The sequence below is a fragment of the Bos taurus genome, chromosome 4, assembly GCF_002263795.3.
Source record: "Bos taurus isolate L1 Dominette 01449 registration number 42190680 breed Hereford chromosome 4, ARS-UCD2.0, whole genome shotgun sequence".
In the NCBI taxonomy this organism is placed as follows: domain Eukaryota; kingdom Metazoa; phylum Chordata; class Mammalia; order Artiodactyla; family Bovidae; genus Bos; species Bos taurus.
The window spans coordinates 77,168,463-77,190,696 of NC_037331.1; the positions used below are offsets into that span (position 1 = coordinate 77,168,463).

The 22,234-nt window shown below is 52.4% G+C and overlaps 2 protein-coding genes across 3 annotated transcripts in view; both read left to right on the forward strand.

The window, feature by feature from the left end:
• GCK (glucokinase) overlaps positions 1-7,411 on the forward strand; it is a 36,216-nt gene extending 28,805 nt beyond the window's left edge. Inside the window, 6 exon segments of one of the 2 annotated variants that reach the window (NM_001102302.1) lie at positions 1,535-1,630; positions 1,837-1,936; positions 3,925-4,108; positions 5,027-5,182; positions 5,816-6,049; positions 6,300-7,411. In NM_001102302.1, the coding sequence (NP_001095772.1) occupies positions 1,535-1,630; positions 1,837-1,936; positions 3,925-4,108; positions 5,027-5,182; positions 5,816-6,049; positions 6,300-6,444 (915 nt within the window). In that variant the 3' untranslated portion in view covers positions 6,445-7,411. 2 annotated transcript variants of the gene reach the window in all.
• A 2,867-nt stretch (positions 7,412-10,278) lies between these two features.
• MYL7 (myosin light chain 7) lies at positions 10,279-12,613 on the forward strand. Its single transcript, XM_002686892.6, has 7 exons — positions 10,279-10,304; positions 10,534-10,647; positions 10,838-10,913; positions 11,164-11,268; positions 11,679-11,757; positions 11,965-12,013; positions 12,437-12,613. The coding sequence occupies exons 1-7, from the start codon at positions 10,302-10,304 to the stop codon at positions 12,536-12,538; spliced, it is 528 nt and encodes a 175-aa protein (XP_002686938.2). The 5' UTR covers positions 10,279-10,301; the 3' UTR covers positions 12,539-12,613.
• The last annotated feature ends 9,621 nt before the right edge of the window (positions 12,614-22,234 follow it).

Genomic DNA, 22,234 nt, shown 5'->3' on the forward strand with positions numbered 1-22,234 from the left:
ACCCCAGAGAAAAGGGCCCATGAACTCTGCCCTGGGCTGCTTTCAAATGCAGCATCCCACGTTGGGAAAGAGCCTTGGACTCAAACAAGCTCCATCACTTACCTCCTGTGAGACTCTGGGAAATAATCATAATATTAGCTGATTCTTACTATTTGCCTCAAGCCTCCTTGCAACCCTATGAGGTATGCATAACACCCCCATTACAGAGTAGGAAACTGAGACATAGCAACTTGCCCACAGTGGGAAGTGGCAGCACTGAGGTTCAAACTCAGGCAGCCAGGCTCCAACACACCAGCGTGTCATCACTACGCTGTACCTTCTGTTGGGGAGGTGGCAATGTCCCAGGGCTGCAGCTTTACCCTGCCTTCTGGCAGGTAAGTTAGCCTGTCAGTTATTCATGCCTCCACACATACACACATATATGTAAATTATACACACACACAGACACATGTAAATTATGTGTATATATGTGCATAAGTTATGCATTTGAATCACGTGTTTGCACATAAATTATACATGCATGCACTGCATGTGTTTAAATTACACACATGCATGCACTCATGCTGGATATACATATATAAACATATAAGTTGTACATGCATATTTTTATACATAAATATATTATACAAACATATATACACATGCAGGTCAGTTATATATTTGTATATATCTACACATGTCAATTATACATTCATATATACATGTAAATTATACACATCAAGTATGTGTACATATACACATGTAAATTACATCTGCATATTTACACATGTCAATCATACCTACATGTGTATACGCATGTGATTTTATATATATATATATATATATATACACACACATTCACAGATAAATGATACATACTCATCTACACACATTAATTATACAAATGTATATACATGTGTGTGTGAATTATACATACATACATACACACAATTATACATAACACATGAGACCTCTGGGTCAGAGAGAAAGCCAAAGTCAGTACTCCTGGCAGAGGCAGCTGTGGGAGCAACATCTTATGTTGGTTTTCCAATCCCTAGTCCCCACTGGACATTGGGGCTGGATGGGACCTTCACACACAAGAGCTGCACACAGGAGGGGAGCCCTGAACTTACATTGGCTGTTCCCCTCTGGACCTCCTCCTCACTCAGGGATGATGACTCTAGGCTTAACTATACAGGCATCCTTAAACTGGCTGGAACCTAGCTCTGCAGAAATTTGAGATATAGATAGAGAATTGTCTCCAACACTTTTCAAAGTTATATGGCTGCTTTGAGCCTCTGTTTGCTCAGCTTTAAAGTGGGTGCACATTGTACTTCTCTGGAGATCCAGTGGTTAGGATCCCATTCTTCCAATGCAGGAGGCATAGGTTTGATTCCTGGTCGGGGAACTAAGAACTCACATGCTGAGCCACGTGGCCAAAAGTTTAAAATAAATAAATAAAGTGGGTGCACATCCCTGTGGTCCGAATTAGTTCCCATACCTTCACACCTACCCCCAGCATCCAGCAGTCACTGAGACCCTCCTCTCCCCTCAGGGCATCCTTCTCAACTGGACCAAGGGCTTCAAGGCCTCGGGAGCAGAAGGCAACAACATTGTGGGGCTCCTGCGAGATGCCATCAAGCGGAGAGGTGTAAGTGGCACCTGCACCTGCCCCTGTGACTGCCCTGGACCCTCCTCCCCCCGCCTTAGGCCAGGATGCTAGTGAGGGCCTGCTGGGTGTCCCCTCAGGAAGGGGTCTCTGCCTCCTGTGCCTGGCTGGAACGGCTTGGAGCCCACTAAGCTAAGACCCCCACCCCCAACCAGCCTTGTCACCACTGTCTCTCCACCTCTTGGCAGGACTTTGAGATGGACGTGGTGGCCATGGTGAATGACACTGTGGCCACGATGATCTCCTGCTACTATGAAGACCGCCGGTGTGAGGTTGGCATGATTGTGGGTAAGGATGCACGCCCTGCCCAATCCAGGGGCCCTAGCCACCCAAAGACAGAGCTGAGGCTTCTCATCTACAGCAGGCTACACAGTGCCTCTGCTCCAGTCACGGCCACCCAAGGTGCTGGAGCCCAGGGTGGTCTTGTGAGCAGCATGGGTGTCCCAAATGCACGTGCTATTTATTGGTAGGAAGCATTTCAACACTCACAAGTCACTGCCTCAGATGGCACACCAGCTGCATGCATGTCCACCTGGCCCGTCAGGATTTAATTAAATCACCTCATGTGGTAAATTGACCAACCTGGACAGATTTGTCCAAGTGGAAGAGGATAAACCTGGGTGGCGTCATCCCTTCCTGGACAGTCTTACCGCACCCCAGGGCAGCCGGCCACCCTGCCGGAAATGAAGGCAGGTACCAGGAAAGGGGACAATGTGGGCCCCAGTGGGCACTTCCCACCAACCATGGGGCTTTCCCAGAAGTTCCCAAGGCCTTTACAATGTTTACTGCAATGCGTGAACACACAGGCGTGTGGGTATTTCCCTGGACTCTCTGAGCCCTGGTTACCCAGAAAGGCAGCGTTAAGTTTGTTTGCTTCCACGGCCCCTTCAGAGTCAGCCCTGAGGGGTTCTGTATTCATGTTCTTACCATCTCTCTGCAACTGTATGAACATGTCCCAAGGGGCAGCCTGGTCGACTCTGCCTCTCCTCTAGTTTCTCACTTTTCTTCCTTCCACCCTCACCTTCCAGCTGAAAGTTAAGTCCACCCCTAAACAGAAGCCCCAGGGGCCCTGGTTCTCTCGTCCCTGAGAGGAGAGAGAACTGCCTGGGTCAGTTCCCCAGCACACCTCCACCTGGGCTCTGTGGCCGATGGCCTCAGGTTTGCCTCTGGAGCAGAGACGGTAGAGTAGCCAGTGATCACATTCGTCCTGCAACAGTCTTGGTGTCTCTGCTCTGCGGTTAAACACATGTTTATGATAATTACCAACACCTAAAAATTGGGAGAAATCACGTCAAAGTCTGGATTTCTGTATTTTTTCCCCACAAAATCTTGGAAGGCCCAGCATCACTGGGCCTGGATCCCAGGCAGCTCCACTGCTGGTATGAGGTTGGTATGACTGAGTGGCTGTCCCTCACAGCTTGAGGGGTGTGCAGTCATGTTCAGATTGATGCTCTGCTATCACTATTTTGAAACTCAATTTATGAACAAAGGACTCCATGTTTTCACTTTGCATGGGACCCTGCAGATTATAAATTCCATGGCCAGGCCCACCTTCAGTGACCTGTGTGCTGCTCCCAAGAGCCCACACGCTGCCTCAGTCACCACTGGGTGTGTGCGTGCGTGCTCATCCTCTTAGTTGTGCGACACTATGGACCGTAGCCTGCCAGGTGCCTCTGTCCATGGAATTCTCCAGGCAAAAATACTGGAGTGGGTTGCTATTTCCTCTTCCAAGGGATCCTCCCAACCCAGGAACTGGACCCACACTTCCTGCATCTCCTGCATTGGCAGATGGATTCTTTACCACTGAGCCACCTGGGAAGCCCGACCTCTGGGTGGCCCCCCTCAAAAAAGAACAGAAGCTGAGACAGAGTTCAAATAAATGTTTAGAAAGTGCCAGAAAACAAGAGGGATGCACAGACAAGACAAAATCATAACATTCCACACCCATCTGTAATTGGCAAAGCACTTTAACATATATTCTTTCCCTCACTTCTCTCAACTCCAGGTAACAGGGGGAGTAGGTGTTACCAACCCCTTTTGGGGAAGAAGAACCACCCAGGGAGGTGGGTTTATCTACCTGAGGTCACACAGCAAACCCAGACCTTCCAGCTCCTGGGAGAGCTGGTTTTCCTTTGCTGCAGGGAGATGGAGGGAGTGGTGAGGGTTGAGGGCTCAAAGAAGCTGGGAAGACAGGGCCACACAGGGCTTCCTGCAGGGGCGATGCACCCAGGACAGCTGGCATCCCAGGTGGGATCCGACGATGCCACTTCCCATAGGCACGGGCTGCAACGCTTGCTACATGGAGGAGATGCAGAACGTGGAGCTGGTGGAAGGGGACGAGGGCCGCATGTGTGTCAACACCGAGTGGGGCGCCTTCGGGGACTCAGGCGAGCTGGACGAGTTCCTGCTGGAGTACGACCGTGTGGTGGATGAGAACTCCCTGAACCCCGGCCAGCAGCTGTAAGGACCGCCCCTCCCCCGACCATGCGGCAGATGGGGCCGGCCCGCAGATAATGGGCTTGTTTTTAAACAGTTCTGGGGAAAAGCAAACTGACAATCTCTTCATAAGCTGGCTCGTTTCTTTCTTCAGCTCAGACACGTGTGCCCCTCTGTGAACCGGACATAATGAGAGATGCCAAGATTAGTCTTTAAAAAGAGGGCCTATGGACAGATGAGCAGGGACTTCCCCCGTTCCAGCAGGTGACCGCTGGCATAGGAAGACTGAGAAGCCCCCAGCAAGGCTGACTGGGCTTAATCAAGAGATCCCCAAAGTATGGCTCTGAACAAGTTACCAGAATGAATTGGAGTAACCTGGAGGATGTTGCAGGTTCAGAGCTTGTCAGGGCTTTCCTTTATCAACTGCCTACTCTGCACCAGGCACCTGAGCTTCTTCTCTGGCTCTCCTAAACCTCGGGGAGGTCGGTAGTATTCAATAAAAGAGGAAAACACTGGAGGCCTACAGACTCTAGGGCTGATGTGCCAACTCGGTGGATTCTAGGCGCACAGGGACCCTAGGAGCCCTAGCAAGTGGGCAGAGGCCTGCTCCAGGCTGGCCACTAGCCCCTCTGAGCCTGAGCTTCCCCAACTGTCTCTGGGTGATGAGAAGAGCTCCTATCACATAAATGCGGGGAGATCGAAGTGGGCTCAGCTCAGGGTCCTTCGGGAGGAAGGTCTTAGAGGGACTGAACTGTGGCCCCACCATGGAGCGTTCTCCCAAGGCCCCAAAAGCCCAGGTGGATTAATGCCGAAATGGGCTTGAACCCAGTGTCACAGCGTCCCACATGGCCTCCTTTTGGCTGTGATGGGGCGGTGGCCGATCTCCGTCTGCTCGTGGGGACCTCCCTGCGGGGAATGACTCGGCTGTCCTCCTCTGCCCAGGTACGAGAAACTCATCGGTGGCAAGTACATGGGCGAGCTGGTGCGGCTTGTGCTGCTGAAGCTTGTGGACGAGAATCTGCTCTTCCACGGAGAGGCCTCGGAGCAGCTGCGCACGCGCGGCGCCTTCGAGACACGCTTCGTGTCTCAGGTGGAGAGGTACGCGGGGCGCTCAGGGGATAGGGGTAGGGTACGGGCGGCAGTGTGCACGCAGAGGTTCCAGGACCCTGACGCAGAAGTCGGGGGGGCGGGGCTCCAAGTGTGGGCCGGACCTGGGCGGAGCTCAGGGGGCAGAGGGCGGGGCCGGGACACGAATCTGGGTCCCAGGGTAGCGGTGGGGTCCTGGGACGTGTGCGGGGAGCCGAGCTCTGAGGGCAAGGCGCAGGGCGTAGGGGCTCAGCACCGGCTAAGGTCCAGGGATGGGGCACCGGGGGCGGGTGTGGCTTCCGGCTCCCGAAGGAACTTCCCTCAGGACAATCGACGGAGACCACACCTCCCCTCTGAGGCTCCCCCACCCGCCGGGGGCCTAGTCTCATTTCATCCACACAACAGTCCAGAGGCGCGGCAGTTGTCCACTTTAGGGCGGAGACCCTGGGCTTAGAGAGACGAGTAATGACCAAATTACTGCTGGTCCCTGGCGGAGTCAGACCCGCTCCCCTCGGGACTCGTAGACCCACGCTCTCTGCCTGGGAGAAGTGGGCAGGGGAAGGGGCAGAGACCTCCGCGGTGGGGATCCGGCTGGTCCCAGACCAAGAGACCCTCCCGCAATGTCCTCTCATCCCCTCCCCGCAGCGATTCCGGTGACCGCAAGCAGATCTACAATATCCTGAGCACTCTAGGGCTGCGACCCTCGGCCACTGACTGTGACATCGTGCGCCGAGCCTGCGAGAGCGTGTCCACGCGCGCCGCGCACATGTGCGCCGCGGGACTGGCGGGCGTCATCAACCGGATGCGCGAAAGCCGCAGCGAGGACGTGATGCGCATCACCGTGGGCGTGGACGGCTCCGTGTACAAGCTGCACCCTAGGTGAGCCCGCGCGGCCTTCTGCCGGTCCAACCCTGGTCCAGCCTGCCCCTTGTGAGTTTGCATCCTTAGGGGAGAACCCGGGCGTTGGTCTCCATCTATGATACTCAGAGAGGGAAGCTCTCCGAGGTCCCGAGAACTCTTAAACTCTCCGAACTCCCTTGGCCCCCAGACACAGGAGGAGGGTTCCCTTGTTTTACCCCCTGCCGTGCATTCAGCGCGGTACCGGCAGCCAAGCTTCCCCTCTACGCAGCTTCAAGGAGCGGTTCCACGCCATCGTGCGCAGGCTGACGCCCAGCTGTGAAATCACCTTCATTGAGTCGGAGGAGGGCAGCGGCCGGGGCGCGGCCTTGATCTCCGCGGTGGCCTGTAAGAAGGCCTGCATGCTGGGCCAGTAAGAAGAAAGGCTGCAAGGCAGGAAGGAAGCTGTGGCCGGCTACTGGACCTGGGCTCCAGGGGACACTCTCCTTACAAGTCCCCCCAACCTGGCCCAATCGAGAGGCTTCTCCTTCTGAGGACCTTGGATGCCTCCCATCCCAGCTGTCACCTCCAGAAGATGGGGGAAAGCCTCTGGAGAGGTTGCCGAGGGCCCAGGCAGGCTTTTTCTCTCAGGGTCAGTTGGTGAGATAGCCCTAGGGCCCTGACTGGGTCGGGAGCAGAAATGAACAGGAATGCAGAACCCTCAAAGTACCTCGCCTTTTTTGCTGGAATCAAGGACCCAGAAGGGAGTTATTCACTCAGGATTTTGTTGCATTTCTGCACTGCTTGTCTCTTGGAGCTTTCAGCCTGGCTCAACCCTGGCTCTGAGAAGGGGGTGCCCTCTGGACCCTACTATGGCCTGGCTTCCCCATGAGCTCAGCCTGCATGGGGAGGCAGCCCTCATCACCTGGCCAGACCTAGACCTGGATTCCACAGGGGCCCCGGGGAGCTGCTGATCACTCAGGCCCGGGAAATGGAAGGGACAAGCTCCACAGTAGAGCCTGTGGGTACCCCGAGGCCTGGAGATGGCAGCCTTTTCCCTCCCATCCTGCCATCCCTGAGTGGTCTGTTGTTCTGGGATGGACCCTCACAGGAAATGCAGGAGACAGAGTCCCCAAAGCCTCTGCCCAGAGGGGCCCAGGAAAAGGAGGAGTCCCCCCACCCACAGACAGGCCTGGGAACATCTCTGGGATTGAGTCCCTGGCTCCCATGGCCCTGGGCACTCAGAAAGCCCAGCAGCACACAGCACACACCCCAAGGGACAAGCTAGGCCTCTTTCTTCTTAGCAGACTTCCATGTACCACACCAGCATATCCATGCCCAACCTGGAACTGTGTGGGGTTTTTTTTTTTTTTTAATTAAAAGTTTTAAAAGTTTAGAACATGACCTTGTCCACTGTTCTTTGAGCTCTGTGTATGAGACTGTGGGACAGCATACATACAGACATGATCCTGTGCACACAGACACTCTGCAGGCCAAGGTGTGTCTTGAAATTTGCCATCCTCTCTGGTGAGCCATGTTGGGGACTATGAAGAGTAACACACAAGGCTGAAGGAACAGGAATGGCATCGCATGGTGTGCGGGGGTGTGGTCAGGGGTCCTGGACTTGACCAGGCCTCTGCCCACCAGCCTGTGGGATTCAGGGTGTGGTTCCACCTGTCTGTAATCACTCAGCAGCTCTGAGGTCTCTGAGAGCTTCCAGGTGAAATCCTGGAGGGAGTGGGGCTACTCTAAGAAGGGGGAACAAGGCTGATCTCTGGGGACTGGTCCTGCTGCAGATCGGTCTCAGCAGGGAGTCCCTGGAGCCACTTAGGTTGTGACAGTGATGGAAGATGTTGGAGACAGAATTACAAGAAGTCACGTGGGGACTTCTCTGGTGGTCCAGTGGCTAAGACTCCGCACTCCCAGTGAAGGGGGCCCGGGTTCCATCCCTGGTCTGGGAACTAGATCCCCCATGCCACATCTAAAAGTTTTCATGCTGCAACAGAAGATCCTGTGGGCTGCAGTTAAGACCCAGTGCAGCCAAATAAATATTTTTTTTAAAAGAAGTCACATGATTTCTGTGATCCTTTCAAGTTTACTCCTAAAAGAAATGCCTGTTTCACATCAGCCAAGGCTCAGGGCTAAGACCTTCTTACACACAAACCCAGTTACATATGAACATGTATTTGTAAGATTTTAACATACACTCCAGAGAAGGCAATGGCACCCCACTCCAGTACTCTTGCCTGGTAAATCCCATGGACAGAAGAGCTTGGAAGGCTGCAGTCCATGGGGTCGATGAGGGTCGGACACAACTGAGCGACTTCACTTTCACTTTTCACGTTCATGCATTGGAGAAGGAAATGGCAACCCACCCCAGTGTTCTTGCCTGGAGAATCTCAGGGATGGGGGAGCCTGGTGGGCTGCCGTCTATGGGCTTGCACATAGTCGGACATGACTGAAGCGACTTAGCAGCAGCAGTAGCAGCAACATACACTCACTTTTTTTTCAGGTTTTGGGATGTTGTTATCTTTTTTAATTTAATTTTTATTTTATGTTGGAGTAGTTGGACATGACTAAAGAGACTTAGCACGTCGTTGATTTACAATGTTGTGTTAGTTTTAGGTATACAGAAAAGTGGTTCAGTTATGCATATATCCATTCTTTTTCAGATTATTTTCCCCTCTCAGTTATTACAGAATCCTGAGTAGAGTTCCCTTTGCTATATAGTAGGTCTTTGTTGATTATCTTATACATAGTAGGGCTTCCCCTGTGGCTCAGTGGTTAAAAAAATTCACCTGCAATGCAGGAGACATGGGTTCAATCCCTGGGTCAGGAAGATCCGATGAAGGAGGGCATGGCAACCCACTGCAGTTTTCTTGCTTGGAGAGTCCCGTGGACAGAGGGGCCTGGTGGTCTACAGTCCATAGGATCACACAGTCGGACACGACTGAAGTGACTGAGCACACATGCGTAGTGTGTATTACACTCACTTTTCAATGAGAGAAACCAGCAAATCTGGAATGACTATGTTGTTTCATTCAGTACTTCACCCAAAGTTGTGATTTTGAGTTTTCATGCCCTCCTTGAGATGCTGTCCCAATTTATGGTATGCCACATGTGGAATTACTTCTGATCTTTTTCGTTCTCTCAAGTCTAAATTATGCATTGGAAGTCTGTGCAAGCCTTTGATGACTCCATTATCAGTACTAATGTACTCATGTCCCAGCATTCACCTGTTGGATCTCATGTTACCATAAATTATTTTCTAGTTGTCCTTTATGTTGTGATTCAGGGCCCTGTATTGATTGTTTAAAATTCTCTATGGAGGTAGGTTATAGGTATAGCCTATGAATTTCATTTCAGGAGAGTAAAAGTGGTGTAAAAGATACTTGTTACACAAAAGAGACCTTGGGTCTGATGGACGAGAACCCTGATCTCCTGGCTGGCCTCCCTGCATCCTCGCCTCAGTGGGCAGAGGGACAGCCATGGGCCCTCTCCTGTTCTGGGTTCAGGGGAGCCGCCAACTGCCCACTCTTCCTGCTCTGGCAGGTCTCCAGCCCCCCAGCCCCTCTCTGCCCTGGGCCCACAGGCAGCTGAGAGGCTGCTGCTCTGGCACAGTGGAGGACGCCCAGGCCCCTCACTCTGTAGTGGAGCTCCACAAGAAGGGCTTTGGGACCCACTTCCATGGGGGTCACAGGGGATGCTTGGGGTCCAGGCAGTGCTCCATGCTCCAGCAGCATCACATGCAAGTTCTGGTTGGGGTAGCCATCAGCTCAGGGCTGCCTTTTACCCCCTGGTCAGAGGGTCGAGAGGCCAGGGCCAAATATCCTCACCTCGGGGAATCCCTGCAGGGGTCTCAGACCAGAGACCATCCTCAGAGCCTCTGACTGCCTTCCCAAGCCCAATGGAGGCCTCAGGCCAGCCCCACCCCAGCTGTCCCTGTGGCCTGGGCTGGAACTGCAGAAGGACAGTCTTGTGAGGGTAACAGGGGCCCCTCATTCAGCCCTGGAGTGGCGAGAGCTGCAAGCCTGCTCTGCTCTCAGGAGGCAGTGCATTTCACAGTGCCAAGACGGGCAGACACTGCATGTCACACGTCTGTCGGGGGCCTGAAGGTCGCTGGGAATGTGGCTGGAATCTGCTCAGGGGCCCTGTCTTCCCCCAGCCCAAGCAGAGGCTGCCAAGTTTGGGCCTATCCTCTCCTCCTGTCCTTATTTGGCATTCCAGGTGATAAGGCTGAGACATAAAGGGGGCTGTGGGCCCCTGGAGACAACCAGGCCGCTGCAGAGAGAGGATGGTGAGTGGCAAGTGGGGGACTCCAGGTCGGCAGCCTCCAAGGTGCTGTCCTCTGGGCTGGGGGTGTGGAGCCAGTACTTCTGTGCCTGTGCTGGGCCCAGAGAGATGGTCTCCAGGGAGAGAAGCAGGACCCTGGGCCCCGGGTCTCCTGGGAATGTTCTGGGGTTGTCCATGGCAGGGAGTTTTTGGGGAGCTGGGGAGAGGACCCATCCCCACCTGTGGTGTTGCAGGCCAGCAGGAAGGCAGGGACCCGGGGCAAGGCTGCGGCCACCAAGCAGGCCCAGCGAGGCTCTTCCAACGTCTTTTCCATGTTCGAGCAAGCCCAGATCCAGGAGTTCAAGGAAGTGAGTGCCCCACTCCCACTAGCCTGGGCCCCATCTGGGGACCATGCCCCCAGTACATCCCTTCTTCCCCGTAGATCAGGGGTCTTGGCCCCTGTCCTTGCTCCTCCCAGCACCCAGGACCCCCTCACCTCCTGCCTTGCCTGGGGTGTGGGCTGCTCCCGCTGGAGACTGTGGCCCCTCCACCTCACAGGCCTTCAGCTGCATCGACCAGAACCGTGACGGCATCATCTGCAAGTCGGACCTTAGAGAGACCTACTCCCAGCTCGGTGAGGGCACCCGTCTCCTGCCTGGCCCAGCCCCTCTCACACCAGGGACCCGGCTCAGAGCTGCTGCCTGGCCCGGCCTGTACTCCTGTCCTGGCTCACACCACCCACCCACCCCTAGAACACATTCCTTCCACTTCACTTCCCCCACCCAGTGAGCGTTCTCTACCCTTGGTGGCTAGGATAGGGGAGGGGCAGCCCAGCCCTACTCAGGGACACTCAAGGGCCCTGTGTCCATCTAACACCCCCACAGGGAAGGTGAATGTTCCAGAAGAGGAGCTGGATGCCATGCTGCAGGAAGGGAAGGGGCCCATCAACTTCACTGTCTTCCTCACACTGTTTGGGGAGAAGCTCAATGGTGAGCCAGGGGCAGGTCTGGAGTCCCTGGCTGGGCAGCAAGTGTGCACTCCACCTGGACCCGGCCTGAATCCCACCCAGAGCCAGTCCAGACCCCATCTGGCCCTTGCCCACCCAGAGGATGTGGGGCCCATCTCTGCATTCCATGAGCACCTATCACCCCAAGCCTCAGGGCTGGGAAGTATGCCTTTGCATTCACTCCCAAATCCCCAATCCCAGCCTCCTGGCCAAGCCCAGCATTTCAGAAAGACAGCTGATCCCAGCGTCTCTGAGCCCAAAGGAGCACTTTGTATCAGGCACCCTCCCGGCTCTCTGTGATCTGGAAGGTTCCCTCCCGCACTCTGGGTTCCTCCTCGGTGGGGCTGGGAAGCTGGCGGTGTGGGTGCTCACCTGGCTCCCTTGGCCTCCCAGGGACAGACCCTGAAGAGGCCATCCTGAGCGCCTTCCGCCTCTTTGACCCCAGTGGTAAAGGCGTGGTGAACAAGGATGAGTAAGTGGGACAATGGAGTGAGTGGCTGGGGGCACTGTGCCAGAAGCAGGGAGGGAGGGGGTCCCCTTGTGAGGGTGGCCACCTGTCCTTTGGGGTCCTCTCTGCTTTTGGGGGGAGCTGACCATCTAGGCTGTGAGAGCCTCCATCCCCTGCCCGTGCAGCCAGCCCCACCAGGCTCTCCCCACTGCTCCCCACTTATTCCCTCAGGTTCAGGCAGCTTCTCCTGACCCAGGCAGACAAGTTCTCTCCAGCTGAGGTGAGGATTCCGGGCTCCTTCAATCATCCCTCCTGGGCCCCTTCACAGGGCTCCACCCCACAGGGTCCAGCGGGGGGGGCCTCAGTGACCCACTGCCCTTGTGGGCTTAGAGCCCAGCTTACTGGAGGAGGTGCTGCATCTGTTGGAATCTGGAGGGTGAAGGACCTGGAGTCAGAGGAGGTGTACGAGCTCTGTGTGCAGAGGTCCAGGGGTGAGAGCGCAGTCAACCTAACATCTGAACAACAGCATCTTAGCAACACCGGAGGGAGGGCGGCTCTGTGGGCAGGGTGGGCCCTGTGACCCACCGCACCCCTCACTCCTGCTCCAACCTCCGCCTGAAAAGCTGAGGGGCAGTGCATGGCCCCAGGGGCAGGGCGAAGGTCACAGGCCTCCATCAGATCACTCTGACCAGCACCTCCGCAGGTGGAGCAAATGTTCGCCCTGACACCCATGGACCTGGCAGGGAACATCGACTATAAGTCCCTGTGCTACATCATCACCCATGGGGACGAGAAGGAGGAGTGAGCCCGAGGTGCCAGCGACTGGGACTTAGGGCCAGGCCTGTGGGAACACCTCAATAAACGCTATTTCCGAATTAGATCTCAGTGGTGGCCTGTCTGTGGCAGATGGGGTGGGGGTGCCTAGGTGAGCTGAAGGGCCGATGCAGAGATTGCTGTGACAACCAGCCTGGCCCTTGACAGCCCCCTGCATGCACCCCACACTGCCCTGTGACCTATGAACCCTGTTGTGCCCAGGTTACAGATGAGGACACTGAGGCCTGCGAGGGTGGGCATGGCACCCAAGGCCACTCCTCTAGGAGAGGAAATGGGGGCCTTTATGCCCATCTCCACCAGGCCCAGAATGAGCTACATGAGGTTTCTCTGCTCAGCAAACATCTGCCAACAGCCCAGGGACTCTGCCCTCTTGGGAACCCTCTCCCCCTCACAGCCCCCATCTTTGCACCCAGGCTCAGGCGGGCCTCTCTGCACACGCATGTGGTGTGAGGGGCCCATGTGAAAACACAAGTGAGGCGCCCTGACACCAACGGAGGTGCTGGAGCACACACAGGTGCTAAGGGAAGTACTCTGAAACTGGCCTCATGCCTCCGGATGAAAAGATGAGGCTGCTGGAGAGAGGAGAAGGTTTCTCTGGAGGGAATTGTGTGTGTTCGTCCCCCACCTCACCTGCAGAAACCAGGAGCTGGGGGCACCCATCCTCATCATAGGAACAGGAGGGACAGCAGGGCAACCTCCAGAGTGTCAGCAGCAGAGAGGGGGAGGGGAGAGGGCAGGAGGGTGCAGAGGGGAGGGCAAGACCTAGAACACAGGAAATCCTTCTTCGCCTGACTCCTTCCCACCTCCAAGCCCCAATGCAGTACCCCGCCCCCACTACAGGTTGGGGAGGTGGGAGGAGGTGAGGGAGAAGGGAGAGCTGACCACAGTCCCTCCAGAAGGCAAACAACGAACAGCAACTCACCCGAGAGGTGTTCAATTTTGATGTTTACCTGGGACTTGGCAAGTTTAATTCCTACATTGAGACTTTAGATATAAAGTTATCAATGGTGCTTTCTATTGCTTATTTGTGATCACAGAAGTTGTGGCACTGCTTGAATCTTCATCAGGGAGCAAGCAAACTGTCCCTCCCAGCATGCTTGCTGTGAAGATGGGTGAATAAGATCAAGCGGGTGTTATGAGTCTAGCTCATGCGTTCTGCTTTTTCATCAAACTGATTTCAAGAAGTGGGGGATGGGGACTTCCCTGGTAATCTAGTGGCTAAGACTCAGTGCTCCCAATATATGGGGCCTGGGTTTGATCCCTTGTCAGGGAACTAGAGCCCAGATGCCCCAACTAAAGATACAGCATGCTGCAACGAAGACCCGGTGCAACCAAATAAATAAAAATAAATATTAAAAAAAAGAAGTAAGGGATGATTTAATAATTCAAGCCTCTACAAGGAAAAGTTGTGAGAGACTCTGAAACAGACCAAAAAAATCATAGATGTGTGAACAAAGAAAAGTGTCATTCACCACCCAGTTCTACAAGGGTTAACTCATAACCCACAACAGTCACTCACCATCTGGATGGAAACAGAAGGAAGCACTCTGTGCTTTGGATAAGCAGGCCCCTAGATAGTTAGATGCATATCTCAGGAAGGATTCCAATGACCCCAGAGTCTTATCTCTTCCCATACATGGAAAAACCCTAAAATCATTACTGAGATGTCTGTTCTTTGTGACTAGCAGTACATTTTTACCATGATGTATGCTTGACTGTAGGTGTTTTCTAGCAAAAAAAAAAGTCACATATAAACTGGCCTCTCCCTTTTCTCTTCCGAGCAGTTCCTCAGAGCTAACTGAGTAGCCATCTCTCAGGCTAGAGTCCTCAGTGAGACCCGCAGGAGGGCCTGGAGCCAGGGCCAGCCCGCTGTGCTGCTCAGTCCCTTGGGTTTTGAGTGCGCGCAGAGATGGCTGTAGAGGCAAATGCAAGTTAAAAATGAGAAGACGTTAATACTCCCTGATGCAGAGAAAGTAAGCACTTTTCTCCTCCCTCTTCTTAGAGCATTTCCTTTAGAAAACCTGTAAGTTCTTTCCCTTCCTTTTGTGTGTGTGTGTGTAAATCTGTTTAAAAGCTAAATCAGCCTCTCGCTAGTCTGACAACCCTGAAATGTTTCCCAAGGACCTGGGGACATCTCTCTGAAGAGAGTAGCACCCTCCTTGCCCAGTTCCCCTGGGACGCAGGAGCCTGACTACCATGGCCCGGCTTGTAAGTGTACTTCCCGTTGTAAAGAGATGAGAAGTTTGCCTTTCCTCCAGATAAGGCTATCAGCAAACAAAGGTGCCCCTCCCAAGTCCCAGTGGGGCCAGGGGTGGGTGGGGGGTGAGCTATGTGACAAGACTGGTTTCTGTTTCTCTTGGGGATGGATGGGTTGAACTGCCTTGAAAGGCGAGGGACTACTTCCTGCTCTGATGTCTCTGTGATGAGCACAGGGCTGGGCTCAGTGGTTGCTCAGGACCACATTGTCCTTTCTTGTGACTTTGGTAGAGAGGTTTTCTGGATTGGCAAGATGTTTTGTTTGAATTATCTCCTCAGCTTGGTCCCATGCCACCAGAGCCTTGGCCTGGATGGAGGGGGTGGAGGTGGATGGGGTGGGAGTTGGGGGCAGAGTGGCCTCGCCAGCTTGGCTGGGTGGGCAGTGTGGATCCAGGCCTCTGTTCACCGTATTTTCTAAATTTATCCTGAGGCTGTTCAGCCCCCAATCGGGGCCTTGGACCCTGCCCTGCCCCCACTCCATCTTGGAGGCAGTGTTCACATTCTTTCTTTCTTTAGCTATTTTAACACCACAGATAAAGACCAGCTCTGGCATGAGAAATCTGTGATCCGTCTGCTTCTGCAGAAGATGTGGCCTGTCCAGAGGATTAGCTGACAGGGTCTGATGGCTGTCACGGTCCCCAGCCCACCTTGCCCATCCTCTGCTCCAGGCCTCTCCCAGCAGGCTGAGAGAGAGGATCTGAGAGATGGTGGTGTTGGCGCTTTGCTCTGATTTCACTGCAACAAGAATACAGTGATCCTGGAGAGACCAGTCAATAATAGGTCTAAATATGTTACAGAGTCCAGGCTCTCTCTGTTTGCCACACAATAGGCCAATAAATCCAAAATGAGGTTTTGGGACAAGGAGGGGACTTTATTCAGGAGCTGGCTGGCTGAGAATATGGCAGGCTAGTGCCTCGAAATAGCCATTTTTGGGGGGCCTGGATGCCAGTTTCTTTTATGGATCTGAGATGGGGGGAGGTGAAGAAACGAAGTAAAAAGACTGTTCAATCCTTGCAAATGTCCCTAGAACGGCAAGCCTCAGGTAGGAGGATGTGTTTGTTGCACTTCTGTACAGTCATTTCAAGGCTGGTGTGAAATGGAATATCTCCTGTCGTATCAGCAAAGACGCTACATTTATCTGTGACTGACTTCCCCACGTGTGTATTTCTGGGCCGTGCTGGTAAGCAGCAAATGAGGGGCCACTACAGCCCTTGACTTTGTTTTTCTGGTTAAATGTACAGCTGGAGGAACATGCAGATGGCTTGGGGTAGACTGGTACCCCAGACAGTCCACAGGTGCTGTCTGCACAGATGACGATTTCCTAGCAGCGAGAGGAGGGACAGAGAGCGCCTTGAAAGGGTGGTAAGTTGGAGGAGTTGCTGTCTGCCTTGAGATGACAGAGCCCCTAGGAGCCACATAGCTCATCCACTCACCCCAGTGGAGCGATCACACCATAGTCAAGGCTTTCTGCATGTCATGTTTGGGCAGAGCTGCTCCTATCAGGAGACCAGGTTATTTTCTCCAGCCAGAAATCTGGGCTGGCTTATGGTTTGTTGGCCTCAAGCAGCCTGTGGTTCTGTCCTCACTTTCTTGGAACCCAGAAGTCACTGTGTTGAGATAAAGCCCAGGATAAAGATCACGTGAGAGGGAGATCTGGCCCTTGGCCAACCCACCCAAGGCTGGACTTTGAACTGAGATGGTTGGACCTCCCAGTTCCTCTGATCGGCTCCTCTGATGGGGGACACAGGACACAGAGGTGCCCAGAGTCCAGGCTGGAGGGAACTGAGCCAGAAGGTGTTGGAACAGCTCTGGCCATCATCCGGGCTGTGCCCAGCCCCTCGCAGATCCCGCATCTGGCCTCTTCGGGCTTCAGGCCCCAGCACGGGTGTCACCTCCCTAGGAAGCCCTCTCCCGATGCAGGTCTGGGCCATGCTCCACCTAGAGCTCGTCCAGCCCACCCTGAGATCGACCCAGCTTCCGAACTTCAGCACCACAAGTGCAGATGAGAGTTATCCCACCCGGAGCACCAAGTGTGGCATGTAGCGGGTGCTCAGGGAATGTCTCATGAATAGTTAAGGCGATACTATGTCTGACTCTGGAGCCTGACATCAGGAGGCTCTGTAGACTCTGTGGGTGCAATGCGGGGCGGGGTCTCTGGTTTCTCAAGGCTTTGGCTGCAGGCGAGGGCACAGAGGAAAGAGGCAGGCGTTGTGGCTTCGGGGAGAGGGGAAAGCTCTTCTGCTGCCTGCACCCCCAGCTCTGCCACCTGCTGCCCTTTAGTGCCTGTCTGCCCCACCCCAGGGCTCTGGAACAGGCTCTGACTTCCCACCTGCCAATTTGTCTCGGCCCTGCCTCTCCTCACAAGATGCTCTGCTGACGTGCTGAGACACCCAGGTCCAAAATAGAACCTTATCACCCCTGCCTGCCCTGCTCTGCCGTCAGCAACACTTCCCCAATCTTCCTCCTGGGACCCCCTCCTTAATGCTCCATTTCCTCCCCCTCCCCTACTAGGCTGCCCTCCCCAGAGCCACCCCAGGCCCCAGTGAAGTGCCCCGGTCAGTCCTCCTGCCCCCTCCAGGCACTGCCTAGCCTGAGCCACACTGAGGTCCTGCTGGGTTATATCCAGAGCCTCTACCTGCTGTGGCCCCCTTAGGAGATGGGGACTTTGCCTCCACCCAGGCAATTGGACTGGGGTGGCTATTGTTCCAGAGGGACACAGACCAGAGGCAGTGGGTCTGTGGGGGAGAGAAAGGTAGGGGATCGGACAGGGGCAGAGACACAAGCCCTGAGGCCAAGTGACAGACAGGAGGGGGGCCGCCCATCCTGCCCATGGTCCCGTGGGGCTTTCCCCTGTGATAAGACCTAGTTTGTGCTTAATCTGCCTCCAGCTGGTTCCCATGACTTGTGATCAGGACCCAGGTCCCCACTTCAGGCCTGATTCTGGAAAGTAGACCAGCCTTATAGTCTCCCCTGCACATTCCCCACACCCCCATTCAGAATGCCTCCTTCCAAGCCAGCCTCATCTTGCTCTCACCCATGTCACCCCTCCGGGGACTTCCACAGCTCCAACTCCAGCTGCCGGTCTAACCTGACCCCTGGACCCTCCCCACAGATGCCCACAGCTTTCTGCTTCCATACTGTAAGGAGGTGCCCTGCAGTGGACAGGGATCATCTACCAGGTCAGTGCTTGTCCACGTTCCCAAAGCACTGTTTCCCATGGGGAGTAACTTCTCTCAGACTGTGTATGGCTCTGATGTGGGTAGTTCCTAGTAACCAACCCTACAGAGACGTGGGGGCTCAGACCTCTTCCACACAGCAGGCAGCGGGCACTTGCCAGCCAGCTAGACCACCTCTCCCAGACTGTTTTGTGAATGAGTAAATCCAAGGGAAGAGGGAACTCTGGAGGCTATCCATCCCAGGGCTGGCATCAGATCAGAGAATTCCAGATAGGAGACGGTTGCTGTGCTCCCAGCTCCATGGCTCTCCTGTGGGCCCCATCTGCTTGCAAACCCGTCCTCCAACCTCCCACCAATGCTGTGTGTCCCTGATATCCAGGTAATCAACTACCTTAGGTTTAAGTTGGCCATGACCACATGATACACTGAACTGCAGCTGACTCTGCCCGACTTCAGCACTTTTCAAGTGCTGAAGTCTTTCAAGCCTCAGTCCCCTTCAGGGTATATTATCCCACAGCCATGAGGATGGCCACCATCTTGGTCTTATGTCTACCATGTCTTGAGCCAGGTTTCTCATGCCCAAAGAATGGCTGAAAGCATCCTGGTTTTCAGAGTCCCCTACCTCATCTCCAAGATTTCCCTGTCCGGGTCCTCTACCTCCAGGCTTGCTGGCCCTGGTCCACTGCACCTTAACCTTTGCTTTGACTCTTCCTCCTGCTCATTCTGCTCCACTATGGCTCCCAAGCTGCCCTGCCCAGTGATGCGGCTCCGTCCTAAACACCCTGCCACAGGGCTTAGACATCAAACCAGCCTGCCTCCTACTGTGGCCTCTAAGTGACACTCCTGTCTTCCTGGGGAAGCTGAGGGCCACCCAGTCTGCCAGGTGTGTATCCGGTTCTGCTTCCACTTCATACGCATCACATAAAAAAAATGTTTCAAACAATGGTGATAACTTTTCTTCATTTCATGCTAATTTACAAACTTATCATTGGGCCTATGGAAGAAACAACTTTTAGAAATTCAAGAATCACTGTCAACAAATTCAATCTTTGTCTTAGGCCATATAGGAAACGGAAAGAAAGTGAAAGTGAAGTTGCTCAGTCGTGTCGGACTCTGCAACCGCATGGACTGTGGCCTACCAGACATCTCCATCCAGGGGATTTTCCAGGCAAGAGTACCGGAGTGGGTTGCCATTTCCTTCTCCATAAGGAAACTAAGAATGTTCGTATAGTGTTCAAATAGTTACTGATTTTGCTTGCTTGATTTCTAGTGTCTACTCACATCGCTGAGTCCTTTTGTACATCCAAGGACACCATCAACAGAGTAAAAGGCAACCCACGGAATGGAAGAAAACATTTGCAAATCACCTATTTAATAAGGAATTCACATCTGGAATATATAAAGAAATCCTAAAACTCAACAAAAACACAACTCAATTTAAAAAACAGAAGATACATGAATGAAAATTTCTTTTTTAAAAATTAATTTATTTTAATTGAAGAATAATTACAATATTGTGATGTTTTTTGCCATACATCGACATGAATCAGCCAACAAGCACATGAAAAAATGTGCAATGTCACTAATCAATAGGGAAATGCAAATCAAGACCACAAGGAGATACCATGTCACATCCGTTAGGATGGCTTGTTGTTGTTGTTATTCAGTCGCTCAGTAGTGTCCAGCTCTTTGTGACCCCATGAACTGCACCACATCAGGCTTCCCTGTCCTTTACCATCTCCCGGAACTTACTCAAACTCATGTCCATCGAGTCAGTGATGTCATCCAACCATCTTGTCCTCTGTCGTCCCCTTCTCCCCATGCCTTCAATCTTTCCCAGCATCACGGTCTTTTCTGATGAGTTAGTTCTTTTCATCAGGTGGCCAAAGTATTGGAGCTTCAGCTTCTGATCCAACTCTCATAACATGACTACTGGAAAAACCATAGCTTTGACTACATGGATCTTTGTCAGCAATAATGTCTCTGCTTATTAATACACTGTATACATTGGTCACAGCTTTTCTTCCAAGGAGAAAAAATCTGCTATCCAAAAAACCCAGAAAACAAGTGTTGGTAAGGATATAGAAAAACTGGAGAAATTGGAACTCTTGTGTATTCTTGGTATGATTGCAAAGTGGTAGAGCTGCTGTGGAAAATAGTATGATGGTTCCTCAGAAAACTAAACAGAGAATTACCATTTAATCCAGTTATTCTACTTCTGGACATATACCAAAAGGAATTGAAAGCAGGACGTCAAACAGATATTTGTATGCCCCTGTTCCTAGCAGCATTTCTCACAATAGCCAAAAGATGAAAACAACCCAAATCAATGTCCATCAAAGGATAAATAAACAAAATGTGTTATACACATGCTGCTGCTACTGCTAAGTCACTTCAGTCGTGTCCGACTCTGTGTGACCCATAGACGGCAGCCCACCAGGCTCCCCCGTCCCTGGGATTCTCCAGGCAAGAACACTGGAGTGGGTTGCCATTTCCTTCTCCAATGCATGAAAGTGAAAAGTGAAAGTGAAGTCGCTCAGTCGTGTCCGACTCTCAGCGACCCCAAGGACTGCAGCCTTCCAGGCTCCTCCATCTATGGGATTTTTCAGGCAAGAGTACTGGAGTGGGGTGCCACTGAAGTATTATTTGTCCATAAAAGGGATGAAATTCTGACAGGTTCTACAACATGATATACCATGAAGGTATTTTAATTGAAATAAGCCAGCTACAAAAAAGACAAATATTGTATAATTTCCACTTATATGAGGAATAGGCAAATTCACAAAGACAGAAAGTAGATTAGAGATTAACACGGGCTGGGGTTGAGGGAATGGAGAGTTATTGTTTAATGGATACAGAGATTCAGTTTGGGATCAAGAAAAACCTGGAGATGGACAGTGGTGATGGTTGCATATACTTAATGACATATACTTATGCCAATAAACTTGGATGGCATTATCAACTCAATGGACATGAGTTTGAGCAAACTCCAGGAGATAGTGAAGGACAGGGAGGCCTGGCGTGCTGCAGTCTATGGAGTTGCAGTCGGACATGACTAAGCGACAGAAAAACAAAAACATCAAATAAACTGTATGCTTCATAATGGCTAAAATGCTGTTTTATATTATGTTTCACCACAATTAAAAACATTTATAAAAATAAAAACACACTAATGAGCATCACAGAAAGCCCTGTCCCTATAACGTCATTCCACCCAGGCCTTGCTTTCAGTGGAAAAGAGACTTACTTTGAGAGGCCCAATCCCAAAGACACTGTTTCTGTTAAGCCTTTAAGGCGACTTCTGCTCTTTTACGTACCTACATACTCCATTAAAATTTTTTTTCATTTATTTGATTACACTGGGTCTTAGCTGTGGCACAATGGATCTTTGATCTTTGTTGTAGCATGCAGGATCTTTAGTCATTGTATGCAAAATCTTAGTTGTGGCATGTGGGTTCTAGTTACCAGACCAGGGAATGGAATCCGGGCCCCCTGCATTGGAGTGCAGAGTCTTAGCCGCTGGACAACCAGGGAAGTCCTTACATAATTTATTTAAGAACATGCTTGGTTTCACATTCAGAAAACTCAAAGTGGAGAAAACAAATAAGGGTTCCTTTGTTAAAGTGAAATAAGTTAGCAATTGCTGGTCCTAATCCAGTAGCTAAGTGGTATACGGGTTGGCATCTTTGGTAGGACACTGCCAGGAACTCTATTCATTACAGGAAGAAGGAGGAAAGGGAGTAGGCTGTGGTTCTCCTCCTCCTTTTTTTTTTTTTTTTACCCAAGAGAAATTTATTTTCTCATAGTTTTGGAAGCTAGAAGTCAGATCAGGATGCCAGCACACTTGGGTTCTATGAAGACTTCCCTGTTTGTAGAGAAAGTACTGTGTGCTCAGATGACCTCTTGATGTTCATGTGGTAAGGAGAGAGAAAGCTCTCTGATGTCTCTTCTTTTTTAAACTTTTATTTTGTATTGGGGCACAGCTGATTAACAATGTTGTGATTGGTTCAGATGAACAGCAAAGGGACTCAGCCAAACAAATATATATACCCAGTCTCCCCCCAAACTCCCCTCCCCTCCAGGCCTGTGCTTTTCCTTTTTATCACAAAACCAGATTTCTCAGAAGCCCAGCCTGCCTCCGCACGCAGCACACCCCCTGCCCTAACCATCCCTGCCAGACTTCCCCTATGTCTCTGCCAGGTCTGATCTCACCATCACCAATGACTGCCAGAGAG